The 14,385-nt window shown below is 49.4% G+C and overlaps 1 protein-coding gene across 2 annotated transcripts in view; it reads right to left on the bottom strand.

The window, feature by feature from the left end:
• Positions 1–14,385, bottom strand: part of Slc39a8 (solute carrier family 39 (zinc transporter), member 8) — a gene marked incomplete in the record, with an annotated part of 90,239 nt that overhangs the window by 51,657 nt on the left and 24,197 nt on the right. For both annotated transcript variants that reach the window (XM_013505413.1, XM_013505414.1), the window contains 1 exon segment: positions 14,188–14,385. In XM_013505413.1, the coding sequence (XP_013360867.1) occupies positions 14,188–14,385 (198 nt within the window).

Genomic DNA, 14,385 nt, shown 5'->3' with positions numbered 1-14,385 from the left:
CCTGATACATAGAGACCACATGTACCAAGGCTTGCTGGTGTTCTCTGTAATGCAAGCTACTCCTGGCACCTAATCATTGGGGAACTTAGGACATGAATGACATCAACACAGGGTCTGCAGCATGGAGAAAAGAATGGAAGAGAAGGTGGAGTGGAGGGACATAGGCCACAGCTCTGCATACCAATCACACCAATCGCACAGGGGGAGGGGCTTCCAACACCACCTGACCTGCCCCCTTGTGGTGAATTGACAACTGGTGGTCAACTTGTAACACCCAGCTGAACTGAATCAGCATGGTGCTGGGTATGGAGGGCCCATCTGAGGACCGTTGCCAAAAATATGAAAAGGAGAACTGGCAAGGAAGAAGAACTGGAGAGAGGAAGAAGTGGGCTGTTGGGCCTCGTGGGGGTTGTTGGTTCTCCTGGAGGAGCTTGTCATGCTGGCTTTCCTGATACGGACTTGGCTGTTCTCATTGTCAGAGGAGCTCGGGACCTCACTGTTGCTAGGGATGGCTATGGTACTTTTCGGGGGAGCTCTGGTTCTTACTTTGAGCCCCACTTCCTGGCTCCAGTGCAGATCCCTCAGCCTGCTGACACAGATCCTTCATCCAGCTGGCATAGACTTTCTGGCTTCCACCGCTGACTCTTGGGCCTTCCCAGTGCAGTTCCATGAAACAGGCCTGCATGAGAAATTGTCATGGATTCTAGGCCTCCAGTTGGACTCGTGGGAGGCATTGTTGTGGGCTCTAGGTCTTCAGCTGGACTCATGCAGGACAATTCTGTGAGATCCAGGCTGGATTCTTTGGGTCTTTAGTGTGTGGACAGATTTCCAGATGTACGTGACTCTTTGGGTGACTAGTATAAAATAATTCTATAAATTATGTGTCCTGTTTTAAATTGTTTCCTTTGCAAGCCCTGACCACAAAACCCCTCTTCCTTTGACCCTCCAGCTCCTCCACACTGCATCTGCCGGACATTGTCCTCAGGTGTCCTCTTCTACCGCACTGCCAGCTCACATACACTTGCGACAGTCCAGAGCTTTGCATGGTACACACGTCAGCAAGAGAGTAAAGTCCTAACACTTAAGAACCTCAATTACCCATTTCTAATCTTCTCCTCCCCCTTTAGCCTCTTCTACACGCAGGCATGGATTCTGACCAAACGGTTCTGATAAGCCTGTGTGTCACCTGCGTGGTGACTTTTTACCCCATGACTTGGGCTCAGATTCCCCTCCTCTCCTGTCTGCCTCTTAGGGCCCCATCTGGAATGTGCTTGTCAGCTTTGGATACCTCATCCCCTTTGCCTCCTACACCCACGCACTCACCTGTTCAGCACTTACTAGGGTTTCCTTACATGGTGAGCTGTGCATGAAAACCAGCATATACTTAGTAAGGTCACAAATACCTAGAGAGGACAGACTCCTTCCACATCATGATCTGAGCCCCTCACAGGGCTTTGGATATGGAAGACACTCACCTTATAACCTGTAAGTTGAAAGACTAAGAGAAGAAGGCATGTGCATGGAGATAAAAACTAGCACACAGTGTCTGAGTATTATCCTCAGAAACACAGAGGGTGACCCGCCAGTCATTTGCCAGGATGTCTGAGGAGACAGATTTCATAATCATGAGGTTTTCTACTCCTTGGATGAAGCTTCCCTGGAATCAGCTTGCTGTGGCCTGGAGACTGACCCCAACAACTGGCTTATTGGAATAATAATTGGAAGGAAACCAATCCCCCCAACTCACCCTTAAGAACATAGTGACAGCTACAGAGAAACCCAAACGGGGGGAAAGAACCCCGGGAAATTCACATATTAAAAGGAATAAAAGGTTCGTTATATTTCCTTCTACTTGGACAACAAATGAATAAGCTTTTTTTTCCTCTGCATTTTATTTTTTCTTACTTTAAAGAGAATAGTAAAAAAAAAAAAAAAAGAACAATAGCAAAATACAAACAAAATAAAGCAAGGACATTAGAAATGATACAGGGTTTCAAACTAAATGATAGGGATTAACAGTGGTTGTTATATTACATATTGTTATCTTCAACGAAGTTGCTCAGATTACCAGATGTAAGAATGGAAGACTGATCAAACCATTAAAGAGAATAAGAAAATTATAATTTAAAAGGACATTAGAGACAATATAGTTTCACTAGACAGGATGGTAGGAATTCACCAATGGTTGTTATACAGCAAATTGTTGTCTTCACCTCAGTTGCTCAGATTACCAGATATAAGCATGCAAAATTGGTCAAAATATATAAAAAAAAAAATTTAAGCATTAACTGTTCCTCTCAATAAACCACGAGAATAAACCTTTAACATAGGACTCCTTGTATACTACTTTAGAAAAAAATATATCTGCATCAAAGAAAGAAATTGCTTGTTTCCCTTGAACTGAAAAAACTATTTAGATTGATTGAACTAATTTAGAAAGTTGGGTTGCTACAAAACTTATTGATCAAAGTTATTCATCAAACAGTACTTAGTCATTCAACACCTGCTGAATACCAACCATACGCTAAACAGCACAAAGTTAGGGGGACAGAGGAGTTGACCAGGATAAAACGGTCTCTTGCCGGCAGGTCTTACAGAGGCATTGGCAGGCTTCTGATGAAAACACAAATAACTGCAGCAGAGCCCGCTAAATACATGAAGACAGACCAGCTGGCCTTTCTGAAGTAACGGGATCGTCAGAGGTTTCCTGGAGAAATCAACACTCGGCACAAGGGGTGAAGGGGGAAGGAGAAATGAGACAGGTACCACAAGGTCACAGTGCCAGGCGGGGGCACAGGGTGACATTAGCTGTCCTGGGAGCCAATGGGGAGCGGTGACAACCCAGACTCGCATATGAGAGACACACGTGGGCACAAGTGCAAGGGCTGGAGGGAGAGACAGGCAGAACTGGATGCAGATGGCAGTGGTCATGCATCTTTTCTGAGCACACACGTCTGCCTGCAGGGCACAAGACCCAAGGCCGGACACACAGTCTGAGGTCACCCGCAGACAGTGCAGAAAATGGCTGCCACTGTGTCAGTACACAAAAGAGAATGCTGGAGAGACCACATACGACATACATAGAGGTAACGTGACGGGGCTGGGGCGCGTGTGACATGCCATGGGGGGTGGCAGGAGGAGTAATGGCAAGTTCTGAGCTTCCCAGCCCTGGGAGGGCACCACAGGTTTGGGAAAGGAGATGGAGAAAGAGATGAGCTGATGGGCACCACTGGGTTAGGCGGACCCCAGAGAGAAGTGGAAACCCGGCAAGCCCAGGCAGGGAGCAGAGGATCAGCCGCAGGAGTGATGCAGGCTGCCCAGTAAAACGTGCGAAAGCCGGGGAGAGCAGCCAGGGACAGAGCTCCAAGGGGCACCGACCATTAAGAACAAGCAAAGGAAACTGAAATTGGAAAGAAGCAGTGCGTGAGGAAAACAGGACACAGCAGCCAGAGCCACAAAGGAGGGAAGGATGTGTTGCTAGGAGCAGGACAGTGCCACCCATCGACACTGACACAGAAGTAGGCGTGAGGTGTGCCTGCTCTGCTTAGCGATCAGAAGTCTCCTGGCAACCGGGAGCAGCATAATCCCAGGGAGGTGGAGGGAGAAGCCAGCCACAAAGGCCCGGCAGGGGCGGAGATGAGGAAATGACTGGCACCGATGTGCTACCGGGACCTGGACACACAAGCAAAGTGTGGAGCCTGAGGCGGGCCAGCCACGCGCAAAGCGCAGGGTGTGGCTATCAAGCATCTGCTTGTAACGCACAACAGGAGAAGACCTGGGGCCCTTCACATCCCCTCTCTCAAAGCTGGGCACCCAGCTGACTCCTACCAAGGCCTCACTGTGCCTCGGTGTCTGGGGAAACTGAGTCTTAATCCTCTCACACTACCCTTCCGAGCATCAAGTGTCCGTGGCAGGACATAACCAAACAGCTGCAAAGCATTCATAGAGGAATTAACATTGGGTTAGAGCGGGCCCCCAGGATTACTATAAGGACAGTTTTAGCAGAAGACAAAAAGAATGTTTTGTTTCATTTTGGTTTTTTACCCAAAACATGAGCGGAACATCAGCAGGGAAGGCCTGTGTGATCCAAGAGCCTGTACAGTTCCATCTGCTGCGAGAAACTGGCACCAGTCACTCCACACCCGGTGGCGATGACGCAGGAGCTCTGGGCTTTCGGGAGGGACCACACAAACACCCGGTGGTGAAGGGAAGTGACACAGGGCCCGAAGTCACCAAGCCTGGAGTCACTGTAACTCTGCTGCCACCAGGAGTTGTCTGAGGCTGGACTTCCTCCTGGATGAGAGCCTTTCCCCCCTGGGGTTAAAGGAATTAGCAGGATGGTGCTTAAGGAAGCACTGCGCACAATGCTTGGCACACAGAGCCTCCCTGACCAGAGCCACTTTTTCCATCAGAGGAGCAGGCGCCTCCCCTGCCACCCTGAGAGGCATAGCTATGCAGCCCCCGCATGTCCAGGTCATCCCTCCCGGGCAGGAGCGGAGCCCTAGTGGAGCCTCTGGGAGGAATGGCTCACCAACCCGAAAGCCCCCCGAGTGTCCTTACAGAGCCAGCAGTACATCGTGCTGACTATACAGATGCAGTTCCACCAACTGCAGGCCCCCTTTGCCAGCTGGTTGGGGCTGCACAGCACTTGCAATCAGTGTTGACGGAAAGCAAGATCGTTACCAGCTCAGATGTGGACCCTGCTTTCCACGAACCCTTGCACCTGAACTTTAGGCAACTCCCTCTTTCCCTCCCCTTGCTGAACCACATCTCCCTTTTCTCCTTGCTGGACCCAAATGGCTCCATTCTCCTGTGTGCCTTCCAACCAGCCAGGTTCAGCTGACCAGGGAGGGTCCCAAATTCTGCAGCTAGCAATATCCATAGAGCAGCTTATGTAGATTTAGAGTAGATCCAAATGTAAAGCTACAATTCTATCAATTTCTGGAAGTATGACATGGACTCTGAACCACTCACATTTTAGTAGTGCTGTAACTTTTGGAAAGAAAAAATAAAAAAGAGCCAACTTGTACATATAACTTCTGAATCCCCTGGAGGAAAAGGAATCACTTCAGTGTGTGTTCAAATATTCAGACTATTTTTTATCAGTGTCTACACACAAGGTTTATATGTTTGGAAATATGACCAGTGTTGGAGCAAAGGGAAATAGAGGCTGAAAAAGGCCTTTCTCAAGGTGAGAGCAGCCATGGAAACCAAAGTCTCTGGGCTGGCTTACCTCTCACGGGACTGTTCATTGCCTTAGTCCCTGTGTCTTTTCATAGCTATGCTTTCTGCTATACACTGACTGGCCCTAACACACTGACGTGAACAATGAGAGGTGATTTTTCTAAGCATAGCATTCCTCTGTCAAATGGCACAGCATTATGGTGATAATGACTAGACATTAAGCACATAGTGTGAGCCAGGCACGATGCTAAGGGTTTTATAGGCACTGTCTTTTTTATCATTTATTCCAAGAAGTCACACAAATAATGAAAAAAACCTTGCCCTCTTATTGTTGGTGCGTGCAGCACATTGAACATATAAATGCCTAGAATGCAGTAAGTGCCCCTAGAATGTTATTACTGTTCTTATTTTTTAGTTCAAACAACAATCCTGTGAGTTGGGTGCATTCATTTCAACTCACAGATGTGCAAACGAAGGATTAAAAAGGTTCTGTCCCATGCCTATGACTTCAAAGCTAATGAGTGACAGAATTAAAGCCAGGCACAGGGCCATATGACCCTAGAGGCCAGCGTGTCACCAGTGCGCTGTGCTCTGTAATGTGGTTAAAAAGCTAAGAAGCTGCAAATCCAGTGCTGACAGATCTGGATTATCTCTGAACTGGGTTCACAGAACTAAAGCTTTATTGGCCCCTGCCTCCTCCACTATCCTAGTTATTCTAGTTTTCTGTTCTCTTCTAGCTTTTCTCTAACTATTCTTTTCTTTTCCCCAGCTATTTCTCTGACTAAGGCGTAAAGTATTTGTACTGTAACAGTACAACGCTACCTGTCCCATCACACCTGTGATCTATATTCACACATTGTTGTTTTTGTTTTCCTCAAACCTCCAGCCAAGAAAAGCAACAGAGGTCCTTTGGAAAGAGGCAGAAACCCAGGGAAACAAGACTCCATTCTGAAGGTTTTCTGGTTCTCAAGTCTCACCCTCACAAAGGGAACTCAATGATGGTTTCATTTCTGTATAAAATAAATCTCAAACCTCAGCAAACCCATTTGGCTGCTGGAAACACACAACCGGGAACAGTTTGAGGATAAGTTAATTAGTTTCCAGGACAAATGGGAATCTGGGAGACAAGAAAAGACTCTGAAAGCTACAAGGTTTCTAAGACTGCCTAGAGCTTAGCGCATTCTCTGAGGTTTAGTAAACTGCATGGTAAGCGATCTCGATCTTAGCTGTTTGCACTTAATCTTGTGTGGGTCCCCTGTGCACCACCCCTCCACCCGAGTCACCTACAGACCCTGTCCCTAACCCCACCAGCCCATATTTCTCTAGGGGGAGCTTTGCTTTTCCCTGAGGATCAGATCCCTCCAACTTTGGGTCTGATGTTTTTTTATTGCTGGTACTGGGGATTGAACCCGGTATCTAGCACATAGAATAATTCAAGGCAAACCAGCAATTCCTTTCTCTACTGCACACATATGAACTTGTAAAATAGTATACATGAAATAGCATGTTAAAATTTTACTGTTATGTTTTCTGGGTAGGAGAAAATGTAATGAAGCATTTATTTCTTTCAGTGTGTGACTTTCCAGGTCCTTCCCCCCTTTGTTGAGGTTTCTCCATAGCAGTCACTATGTTTGTAAGGGCAGCTTGGAAGCATTGGTGTCAGAATTGGCTTATTCTTAGTCTCAAAGCCACTTCAAGCCTTTGCACTGAGCTACATCCTCAGCTATATTTGGTGTTTGGTTTTGTTTTTGAGACTCGGTCTTCCTGCGTCACTTACTTGCCCAGCTGGGTTTGAACTTGCAGCTCTCCTGCCTCAGCCGTCCCAAGTGCTGGGATTGCAGGCCTGTGCAGCCACACCTGGCTTCTCCCCCGCTTCCATTACACCAACAAAAACTGATGGCATAGGATATTTCAGATACACTACATTAAAGAAGACACACTAAAACTGTAGCCATAGTTGAAAAGCCATGGTGTCACAGTGTTCATGATACGGAAGCTGAGTCCCAGCCCTGCACAGTTTCCAGGGTAGGTGACCAGGAAACAGGAACATGGCATGGACCATGGAAAGCACCGCATCTCCCACCCATCCATCTACTTCCTCACTCCCTGGAGAGAAATAAAGTCTATCCTGGAAGGAGGGGAGTCACCTCTCCCGGGGGCAGAAGGAACACTACAGCCTGCAGCCAGGGGACCCTGCCACTGCCCTTGCTGACCAGAGTACAGCAGCTCCTTCCAGGGGTGGGGTCAGAAACGCAAGCCCTCACAAGCCCCTGTAGGGGAGATGGCGTTGTCTTCCGCTGCAGGGTCTCAGGCAGAGCCTGTCCACAGCCACTCTGAGCACCCGATGGACAGATATTCCTCGCACGCCCAAGTCTGTCCAGAGAGGAAGGGACAGTGGTGTTCAAAATGCTGTCTTGGTGAAAAATTCATCATCGGAGCAAGAATTAATGGGACTCTCAGTCCACTGAGGAGAGGTGTGTGACTCAGGATCCCGGCGGAGACCCACGTGTAGAGACAGAAGCCAAACGGATCAGCATGGCTCTTCCTCGAGGGTCCCCAGCCTGGCAGGATCCCACACCTGGCTCGGGATCACTCACAGCCTGTGGGGTTTCTCACACTCATGTGGCGATCTCTCAACCACTGCAGCTTTGCTTCCTAGGCCTGCTTCTCACAGCACTTGCACAGCACTGAGGACCAGCCCTGGCCACCATCGCTGTACCCAACAGCCCTAGCACTGTGCCTTCACAGGACCAAGCAATGAAGCCAGATGAGGCACATCCATCAGTTCTGTTCGTGGTTCAGAACCTGCACTGAGGGCTACAGCAGAAGAGAGCATGCTTTTCTGGGTTACAGCCCCAGAGCACATCGCAGACCAGTGTGTGAGACTGCCTATAGTTCTACCTCAGACTCAGAGACACAGTCCCATCCATCACTGCACCTTCCTGGGCCACATTTTCCTTAGGCATAAAACAAAAATAACGGTGGTATCTTTAAGTTGGGCATCCTGGTACACACCTATAATCCCAGCACTCCAGGAGGCTGAGACAGGAGGATCAAAAGTACATGTCCAGCCTGGGCAATTTAGTAACTTAGCAAAACCCAAAATAAAAAGCAGTATAGCTCAATGTAAAGGCTCTGGGCTCAACTCGCATTACCTCAAAAGGTACCTTTATCATAGGATTGTTGGAAGTGTAGTATGTGATCATAAATAAGCTGGTTAAGAGTCACACTGCACAGTGAATGATCCTGATCTCACCCTTGTCACTTAGTCCTCCAGAACAGGAGGAAGGGCGAGTGTGGGAGTCACACGGGGAAAGAATGAGAAGCAAGCGGGGTTCCTGACATCACAGTCAACAGTGCCCTAAGAAGCCTCAGTCTCCTAAAGGCTGAGATGGACACTGGGCAAGAGACCCACCCTACCCTTCAGGGTGGCCCTTCTGACCTCTTCCTGCCCAAGCAGGTCCAGAGGCATTCCTGACAGCAGGATTCCTCCCACTGCGTCTCAACACATGCAGGCCAAAGCAAAGGAAGAAAAGCAGAGGCAGCCAGGCATGGGTGGTATAATCCCAGCACTCAGGGGGCTGAGGCAGAAGGATCTTTCAGAGTTCAAAGCCAGCCTGGGCTACATAGCAAGACCCTGTGTCAAAAACATAAAATAAAATAAACAGATGCTCTTTGTCTCTTCTGTCCATAACCAGTCTTCCTAAAGCCTCTTTCATTACAGGTGTGTCATCAACCTCAGCCCTGGAAAGAGTGCACTAGACAACAAGTAAAGTGAGTACAATATGCATGTAGTGACCCTCCCCCCCCCACACACACACACAACCTGCTGGTCTAGTCATCCACTGATAAGAGCCCGGAGTTATCTCCCCTCCTCTGCCTTCGACTCCACAAGGCACAGAGGCACTGAGGGGAACAATCTAACAATAGCTGCATGATCCCCATGGAGGAAAGTCCACAGCGAGCACTGGGGATGAGGTCAGTGGTGGGCACCTGCACGGTAGGCACTAGGTTCCAGTCCCAGCACCACCACTAACAAATAAGTAACAGCCCCTGGTTATCTGCCCACCTTCTCCTCGATGCCCACGCCTGCTCTCCCATGAGGGCTGGCTGCTGAGCTGCTCTGGCCCTCCTCGTCCCCAGGTGGAATTAGCTGCTCCTCCTGCCGCTGACCCAGAGGCTCTGCTGCCCCCCACCAGAACAGGACACACTCCCACTCAGCTCGAGCCTTTGAAAATACACACTGGACTCACCCTTCAACTTCCACTTATAATGCTTTCATCGGACCTGGCATTCTGTCATGAAGTATAGATATATGTGCATATGTGCATCTCCTCCACTAAACTGCAGCCATGTGAGAACTCAAACTACTTACCTTTTATTCCCAAAATTTCTAATGAATTCATACTATGACCCAGATGTTACACCAGCCCCTAGAAAGATGAGTCAGGAGGTTCCCTTCCGTTTGTTTAAACTCCACGGGGGAGATGGGTACTGTTCATGGGTACAGCACTGCCCTATACATGCAAGGGCCTGGGTTCATCCCCAGCACTGAAAAGACTAAAAAAAAAAAAAGCAAAACCTACGCAGAGGAAAGGAGGCAGCAGGGAGTCTGGCTATGTACACAGAAATTGCAGCATACGTAACGTTGCACACATCACATTGAAATACAACTGCAGCACATTCCTTAGGGTTACACAGACAACAAAAGATCATAGGAAAGGGACTCCAAGTCTTATGCACACCAGAAAGACATCTCTGAAGAAGCAACGTTTACACGGCTAAGCACTCACAGGTGTAGACTGAGGGACTGAATAGCTTTCACGAGATGAGGGACACAGTCAGATGTGTACCTTAAGGGACCAATCTAATTAGAGTGCAGTAGTCAGTCCTAAATTCTGCTCGACATATGAATGGTTAGTTGACATCAGCATAAACAATTTTTCAGGAATTCAGGAAACCCATAAATCCATAAATCAGGGCTGGTTGTTATGCCCTACTAAGGTGCCATGGCAGAGCTTCCCTGGGCTCTATTGTTTTTGTCTTTTTGAGACAGGGTCTTGCTATGCAGTTCAGCTTGGCCTTGCACTCACTTTGTAGCCCAGGCTGGTCTGGAACTCTCAATGATCCTCCAGCCTCAGCCTCCCAAGTGTTGGAATTACAGGCCTGTACCACCACACCCAGCTTCTCCGGGCTCTTTTTAAATATAGACTTTGATTGGAGCATTCAAGGAAAGGAAAACCATTGTAGTTGGGCAGGAAAAGCACACGGAGGGTTATAAACTAAGGACTGGTTGGGCAAGCATCAGGGACACCACAGAGCATGAATGGTTTCATTTAGTGGGCGGGCGGGCAAGGGGCAGGGCCCCGAAGCAGGGCTGGAGCATGAGACCTCAGACTGGGCTGCAGCTCAGGCATGAGCACAGTCCTAGCAGGTGGGAGGCCCTGGATTCCATCGCCAGCTCTGCAAAAGCAACTAGCACACAGACAGAACCAGTAATCATGCTAGGCAGAGTTAGACATTAGCAGGCATGGAGGAGGGCTCCCAAGTAGCACACTTCGCCAGTTATAGTAAGTAAAGAATCAAGGGCTTCAGTGTGTAACACACAACAGTTGGTTAGGTCTCAGACCTAAAATGACACTCAGAGTATGGGAACATCAGAAGGTCACCCTCTGTGTGCATTCCCCTGAATACCTGACCACAGGCTCACGGCCGACACCCTGCCCTTCAATGTCAGGAAAGGCAGCATTCTTTAAAGACCCTCCTTCCTTGGGTGGAAGCATGACTGAAATTCATGGACAGGATTAAGACCACCAGACAGGAGCGAGGAAGAAAGTTTGAGATACCAACATCCCCAGGAAACCCTATGAAGAGTGGCAGCAGGCACATAATCACCAGTGTACAGCAAGTTCTGTGTGCATAAAAGGCATCCACACTGCCCTGGGCAGTCGCCTTCATGGCGCTACCCACCTTCTCGCTCGAAGGCGTAACTCTCTCTGCATCTACTTTCCAGTGAATGCTACCTATACTTCTGCACTCTGTGTGTCTTGACTGCCGTCTTTATCAAGAGCACAAAGAACTTCGGACCAAGACAGGGAGGGGCCATGTCCACACTGCGTCAGGGCTCAGCTTCCCAGTGGCTGGAGAACAGTTAGGAGAGGGCTTGTGAAAGGAGAGTGTTTGCTGCACTTCACAATGACAGAATACGAATCCAAAGAGATTAACAATGGGGTCCAGGCAAGGGGTGAGAGCAAGACAGTGAAGGAAAACTGTGCTGCAGGACACGACAGCCAGCAACCCTGTGAAGTGCTGGCAAGGTCTGTGGTGTGGGATGAGGGTGGTCTCGCTTTTTAACCACCTCCTAGCTCACCTGAGCCTCCTTGGAGCCTGAGGATTTGGAGGGAGATGGAGGGGCCATCAGCAGGCACACAGGCTGTCTAACAGGTGTTCACACTTGTGCACAGGTGCACACATTTGCACACATTTGCACAGGAGAAAATGAAGGAAAAGGAAATGAAAAAGGAATGAGAAAGGGGCACCTGCACAAACATCTTCGGCCCCCCCATTAACCATCCACGACACCTGCACTGGGGATGCTTGGTGCATCCTGGCAACCCCTCACCCCAGCAGAGCAGACCTGCGCAGGTCATAGGCCCCACGGCCCCTTGACTGAAGGACTCCTCCCTCCACTCCACTCTTGCCTGTTCTGTCTACTGTGTCTCTGCAGTAGCCATCAGATGCACAGAAATGACCGGAAGTGTTTTATTGTCTCAGTTTGATAGTCAGTACTTAGGGGTAGTGAAAAAATATTAGAACTTTTTTCAAAATAATCTAACAACCCCCTGGTGTTCAGTAGTCTACTACCTGAAAGAAGACGGCCTCCTAAACACCACAGCCCCCATCCGAAAGAACAGCTTGGAGATAGCTCTTATAGAAGATTCAGTGAATTCCTGACCCAGAGGAGCGAATGCTATTTTCCCTGCCTTTTTCATCACACATCACACACCGTTCAGTTCCCTCTGTGCCAGGTGAGGCCCCAGCATTGTGTTCTCTCGAGTATGAAGACCTTAAAAACTGTACCACTTGCTTCACATTGCAGGCTTCAGGCTGGAGTGTGGAGAATGCCTTGGCTCAAGCCCAGCAATCACCAGCAAATTAAGGGATGGTTCTGGATCGCACTTAATGTGTCATCATTTAACCAGTGCTTGTTGTTTTTGCTGGAACTGCTTAGAACTTCAGATAGATGCTTGCTGGGTCTGATTAAGTAGTAACCTTTCCTTTTGTTTGCTGACTTCTTCCTGTCTCTTTGATGGCCACAGAGGCCACAATGAGGGTAATTAAACATTCAACACGAGGATGAAAAGCAAGGTGTCAACACGTATATGATTTATCTGTGAGACAAATCCCTGATAAAAAACCAAGAATCACATTGCTAGGAAACTCAGCCAATTTTTCTAAACAATGTAGGCACACTTTCCAGTCTCTCTGTAAGGGTGGCTTGGGGGATCTTTGGCCCCTTTACAATTCACCTGCACACACTGCAAGATAAGGATATCCCTTAAGTCAAACAGTGTGTGGGGGGACAGATAGGCAGCTGAAGTCCAGTCCCAGCCTCCTCCCAAGCTTATAATACCCCCTGCTGAGAGCACTGGTCAGCGCCTTTCACCAAGGGCAACACAACTTGTGAGGAAAATACCTAGGAAGTTATTTGCATTATTTTCTAAAAGATCAGTATAATATACGGGCATATCAGCCTTTCCAACATATCATTCTGCAGACATTAAACCAGATATAATAATAACATGCCAGATCTGAGACAGAGACAGTTAAGTAAAATACATGCATCCTGGGGCCACAGAAACATTCTAAGTCAAAGAGCCCAAGACATGTAAAGTTCAAGTTGTTGACTGCTCTACCTTAACTGGTATTGATAACAAAAAGAACAGCAACCTCCTCATAATGGTATTCTCCAGGACTGCGTCTGATTAACGATTCCCTGCCTGAAATCTGAGCTCAGAGTCACTGGAAAACACCTGCAGTTTGCCGTTTCCAAAAAGTCTTAAACCACCAAAAAAAACAAAATCCTTTGCTAATGGACAACCCAAAAGTAACAAATGGTGTAGAAACATGTACTCTGTTCTTTGACATCAGGAGCAGGACTAGGGGGGAAACCAAGGGCTTAATTTAGTGGAGCCTCCCGCCCTCTGGAGATCTGGGAGGCAACCAGGGCCCCCTGCACCTGTGCACTAGGCAAGCGGTCTGCAACCAACAGGTGGTCTCTGAACTACCCCCGGGTGCCCCAGGAGTCCTGTAACCCAAGGAACCGGATGACTCGAGGCACTGTGGGTGCACTGCCAGATGTAGTTTCTACTTTTAATGAGTTTTAGGGTCAAACACTGGACCTGACAGATAAGAAACGCTCTGAGCCCAGTCGGCCACCACGTGACCCCGGAGCTTGGTCTCCAGGTGTCCTCGATCTGTCTCATAGGCCCTTCAACCCTAACTGCCTCAAGAATTGCACACAGGAGCTCCGATGATTGTGGAAGGCTGGGGTCACACCGCCACCGCCAGCAGTGACAACGCAGGAGGCACCGGCGTGCACTTTCCTGCTGTCTCTGCGTAAGCATGCCAAAGGCATCTCCCAAAAGCATCTCCTGGGACAGCGTCCGGCCCTCACTACTTCAGTCCCTGCTGTAACATCTTACAACCACGGGCTCATTACAAGAAAAGCTGCAGCTTTGGCTGCCAGATCCGCCCTGGGTCACCAGCCGGATCCAGCGGGGATTCCCGTCCCTCACTTTTCCTCCTGGATGCCACTGTGCACGCGCAAGAGTCTAGGCCGCGCGCTCACGGTTCCGGGCGTGCACGTGCGTGGGGAACCCTGCAAGAGCAGACGTCGCCGCGGGCGAACGCCTGGCGGAGCTGTGCACGCGCAAGTCCCGGCCGCGTACGCTCGTGTGACCGTGCACGCGCCGGGTCCTCGCCGCCCGCGCGCCCGCGTACCTGGTTGAAGTGCAGCGCGCCGGGTCCGGTGGCTCCCGCGTGGCCGCCGTGGCCCGCGCCCAGCTCCCCGAACAGCAGCCCCAGCTGCGCGGCGGAGAGACTGAGGTTGGTTCCGAAGGTGCTGAGCACGTCCTCGCTGAAGGCGCGCGTGGGGCCCTGCGCGCCGAGCCCGGGCGCCGCCAGCAGCAGCAGCGCGGC

Source organism: Chinchilla lanigera, unplaced genomic scaffold (assembly GCF_000276665.1).
Source record: "Chinchilla lanigera isolate Chin_1 unplaced genomic scaffold, ChiLan1.0 scaffold00095, whole genome shotgun sequence".
NCBI classification, from domain to species: domain Eukaryota; kingdom Metazoa; phylum Chordata; class Mammalia; order Rodentia; family Chinchillidae; genus Chinchilla; species Chinchilla lanigera.
Note: the sequence above shows the minus strand (reverse complement) of the source record. Positions and strands in the feature narration are given on the sequence as shown.